Below are 4242 nucleotides of genomic sequence, written 5' to 3' on the forward strand. Positions count from 1 at the left end.
CACGGACATCTGGGACAAACAAACAAACAAACAAAGAGACAGACAGACAGACAGCAGACAGTACCGACAAGACTGCAGGTCTGTGTCCAAGTAGGCTACACGGGTATCCTTGACGAATCTCTCATGGATATAAGAAAAGGTATCACCAATGAATGTGGGGCACAAAAACTGTTACCCTTTCGTTCTTTAAAAAAAAAGATAAGTCTGAGATCCCGATGTCACAAATCAGATCATTGGCATGGCGGGTCCCAGCTGGTGACGTCAGGATGATCTGTTGGGAGATGTGGCGGGTGGCGCTGATATAAGTCGCTGTCTGACGTTTACATGAAACGAGTGACTTTTCCATGACAGATTCACGTTTTACTTTTCCATGACACATGTGACTTTTCCATGACACGAGTGATTTTTTCCATGACACGAGTGACTATTTCAAGACACGAGTGACTTTTTCATGACACAAGTGACTATATAAGACACGAGAGACTTTTCCGTGACACAAGTTACTTTTCCATGACAAAAGTGGCTTTTACATCTCACAAGCTGAATTCTATCTTGAACACTAGCCTAGGCTTTTTTGAGCTTTCGTCGCAGATGCCATGTCAGTTAAAAATATAACCCTATGAGCCTAAAATTGTAAACTATTACGGTCAATGCCCTTGTTCCATTTTTGTTTGTTTTTGTTCTGTCACTCTATTCTGCCGACTTATACATTCCCAGTACTATCATCAAAAACAATAGAAAAAAACAACAACTGGAATATAAGATAGTTCTAGGCTCTAGATCGCCAAGGTCAAGGTCTTTGGGTCGGTGAGACACGTCGGACGAATAGTAATATGTCAGTGACATGATTGTGTGGAGTGACTTGAGGTCAGAAGGTGAAGACACGTCGTGTGTCTGTCGTTTGTGTCGATGAAGACACATCACAAATCGTGTGTCTGTCGTTTGTGACGGTGAAGACAGGTCATGTGTCTGTGGTCTAAGTTGGAGAAGACACATCACTCATCGTGTGTCTGTGGTTGGTGTTGGTGAAGACACATCCTGTATCAGTTGTCTGTCTGAATTGTGAGAGGACACGAGAGAGAGATGTCGTCATGGTTTTCCAACTACGTGGAACTTGGTCAGGAAGTAATATGTTTTCAACTTTTTTTATAGGAAGGCTGGGTTTTTTTTTTTCAGAGGAAGATCGGTGGAAGAGGAATGGATCGAAGTAGACCTTTCCAACGAGACGAGGTCTTCAAAATATTCAGCAGGACGACATTGTCATCATCTCCGAACACGATATCGTCGTCAAACTCTTCCAAATTCTCCTCGACAGTCTACAGCGTTCACAGCTGAGGACTATGGTGTTCACAGCGATCGCCCAAACACTAGCACGGAAACACAGATCTCTGCACATATTTCGCAACCTGACTCCAGACACTGACAGGCTTTTGGCGAGCAAAGGACTGGCTGTTGTTCCCCCTGGTCAAGGCTATATTATCTATCTAGCCGTTTCGACAGCTGCAACTGTCAGTCAGAATCTTCGACGCCACTGGCGCATGAAATAGTTGTTAGTTATTCCGTTCTGCTTCGACTGACAGCGTGTGTTGTCCGTTTCTCTGGGTTTTTAGCGTGTCACGTAAGTAAAAAAGCGTTACCCTTCTTGGGCGTGGGCTTATCCCTTCGTCTTAGGACGACCGTTGAGCCACCAATGAAGCTACGCCGAACTACACATTCGTGTAAGTAATCAAATGTTCACGTCTTAGACGACCGTTGGGGCACCAAAGATGCCACGCCCTTCTACACACGCGTGTAAATAATGAACAATAAGTTGAGGGAGGGGTGCGGTGCGGCGGGTCGCGTTATCTCACATTACTCTCCTCCAACTTGTTGGCGGCCGAGTCCTCCCCCTCCCCGACATACACGCCGCTCTCACAGCTGTCCACCCACGACTGGCTGCGCTGCATCACGTGGCGGTGCACGCCCGAGCGGTTGAGGGTTTGAGTCTGCTCCTCCGCCTGGTACACGCGCACGCGCGGGAGGCGGCCCGTGAGCAGGAGGTAGTGGCGCGCGGTGGTGGCGCCGGCCTGGCACAGCAGGCGGAAGCAGAGGAGGAAGACCACGAAGGAGAAGGCCAGGGAGAGCATGTGGCGGGAGGACTGGAGGAGGGGGGTCACCTCTCTGGCCACCACGGCCTCCATGTGGGACAGGCTCAGGTCTGTGGGGTGGGTGAGGGGTGGGTGGGTTGGGAGGGTTGGTGGGAGGGGGGGTTGGGGGGGGGGAGAGATGATTAGAGTGTTGTTGTTGTTGTTGCTGTTGTTATTGTTGCTATTGTTGTTGTTGTTATTGTTGTTGTTATTGTTTTTTGTTGTTGTTGCTGTTGCTATTGTTGCTGCTGTTGTTGATACTATTGTAGCTGTCGTTGCTATAGTTGTTGTTGTTCTAGTTGTTGTTGCTGTTGCTGTTGTTGTTGTTGTTGTTGTTGATGATGATGATGTTGATGATTATGATGATGATGATGTGTTGATGATCATGACGATGAGGATGATTATGATGATGAAGGTGATATGATATCAGTAACTCCCCGAGCCCAAAATTTGACGAGCGCCTGATTCCACCGTTTTGTGTCACATATTATGCCCCTAGGAACACAACTCACATAACATTGCAGTAAATCGGCCGTCATTCTTCTTGCCAGGAGCAATCCATAGCCAGAGCATACTACTACATCCCAGCAAAAGGATATACACACAAGAAAAAATCCGCCACCTCCTCCCCCCCCCCCCTTAGCTCTCTCACCTCCCTCCCTGCCACCCCCACCCCACTCCACCCTAACCCCTGCACAAGAATCGATGTCATACCTTTGTTGCAGCAAGGTAATTCGTGCCTCTCAGGTACACCCCTGGCCCTTGTCTTCACCTTAGCTCTTTCAAAAAAATATGAACCAAGAAAAAAGAAAAGAAAACGTGCGCCATTGCAATTCCATTTCATTAATGATCTAGCTGTGTGCACAAGTACGAGTAATATTTGTTTTAAAAGGTAGTTCCTAAAGTCCCCACAACGTTTCCCTTGACCAGAGCCCATAAAAAGAACCCCTCACTTCCCGACCTACCATGGAAGGTCTCCGCCTGCAAGGGGAGGAAATTACATCCCACAATTCTTCCCCCTGTCGCCTCGTGGACCTTGAGGGTGTCGCAGTTACGTCCCTTGGCCTCGTTGCACAGTCGCCTCAGTGTAGCCGTGAACGCGGTAGTCTGTGGACACAAATTGTGCGGGGAAATTATAGATTAGAGAACCTTTTTAGTTAGAGTTTTACGGCACTTGCAACAAAATAAAGTCATATAAGTGCCGAAGATTAGAGGTGTTACAAGAGAGTAGCAAACATAAAAAAAGGAGGAGGAGAGATCAAGACGATAGATGTTTGATAGGAAAGGAGCAAACCACAACAAAGCACCCGCCAACCACCTACAGAATTAGATAACTTTGCTGGAGAATGAGCAAAAGTAAACAGTGAAAAATGGAGAACTTTACTGAAATTGAGCTAAAGTGAACAGTGAAAAATAGAAAACTTTGTTGGAAAATTAGCAAAAGTGAAGAGTGAAAAATAAAGAACTTTTTTGGAAAATGAGCAAAAGTAAACAGAGAAAAATAGAGAACTTTATTGAAATTGAGCTAAAGTGAACAGTGAAAAATAGAAAACTTTGATGGAAAATTAGCAAAAGTAAATCGTGAGAACAGAGAAAATTTCTTGAAAATTAGTAACACCAACTGGTGAAAAATATAGAACTTTGTTGGAATAGGAGAGACAGTACAGTGAAAAATAGTTAACTTTGTTAGAAAATTAGCAATAGTAAAGAAGTACAGTTATACAGAACTTTGTTAGGAAATTGGCAACGGTAATTTTGCGAGAAAAGGAACAACAGTAACCAGAGAGAAATAGAGAACTTTGCTGGGATATGAGCAAAAGTAAATAGCACTAAACAGAGAAATCTTCTGGAAAATTAGCAAAAGAAAACAGTGAGAAATTAAAGAGATCTTTGTTGGAAAATGAACAGTAACAAGTCATAAAAAAAGAGAACTTTGTTTTAAAAATCTTTAAAAGTAACAAGCTATAAGTAACCAGCTATAACCACATTTCAAACAGTGTCATTGTGATCTCTTTAAAGACATTTTCTTGTAATGGTCACAAGAACTGAACGTAACATGTTTCGAAAAGATAAATAACAATAACAATAATAATAATGATAATGATAATACTAATAT

The 4242-nt window shown here is 44.0% G+C and overlaps 1 protein-coding gene across 1 annotated transcript in view; it reads right to left on the minus strand.

The window, feature by feature from the left end:
• Positions 1 to 364: 364 nt before the first annotated feature.
• Positions 365 to 4242, minus strand: part of LOC101861172 — a gene marked incomplete at its 5' end in the record, with an annotated part of 142597 nt that continues 138719 nt past the window's right edge. The window contains 2 exon segments of the mRNA XM_013090044.2: positions 365 to 2197; positions 3092 to 3233. Coding sequence (XP_012945498.1) covers positions 1842 to 2197; positions 3092 to 3233 — 498 coding nt within the window.

Source organism: Aplysia californica, unplaced genomic scaffold, assembly GCF_000002075.1.
Source record: "Aplysia californica isolate F4 #8 unplaced genomic scaffold, AplCal3.0 scaffold01121, whole genome shotgun sequence".
NCBI lineage: Eukaryota > Metazoa > Mollusca > Gastropoda > Aplysiida > Aplysiidae > Aplysia > Aplysia californica.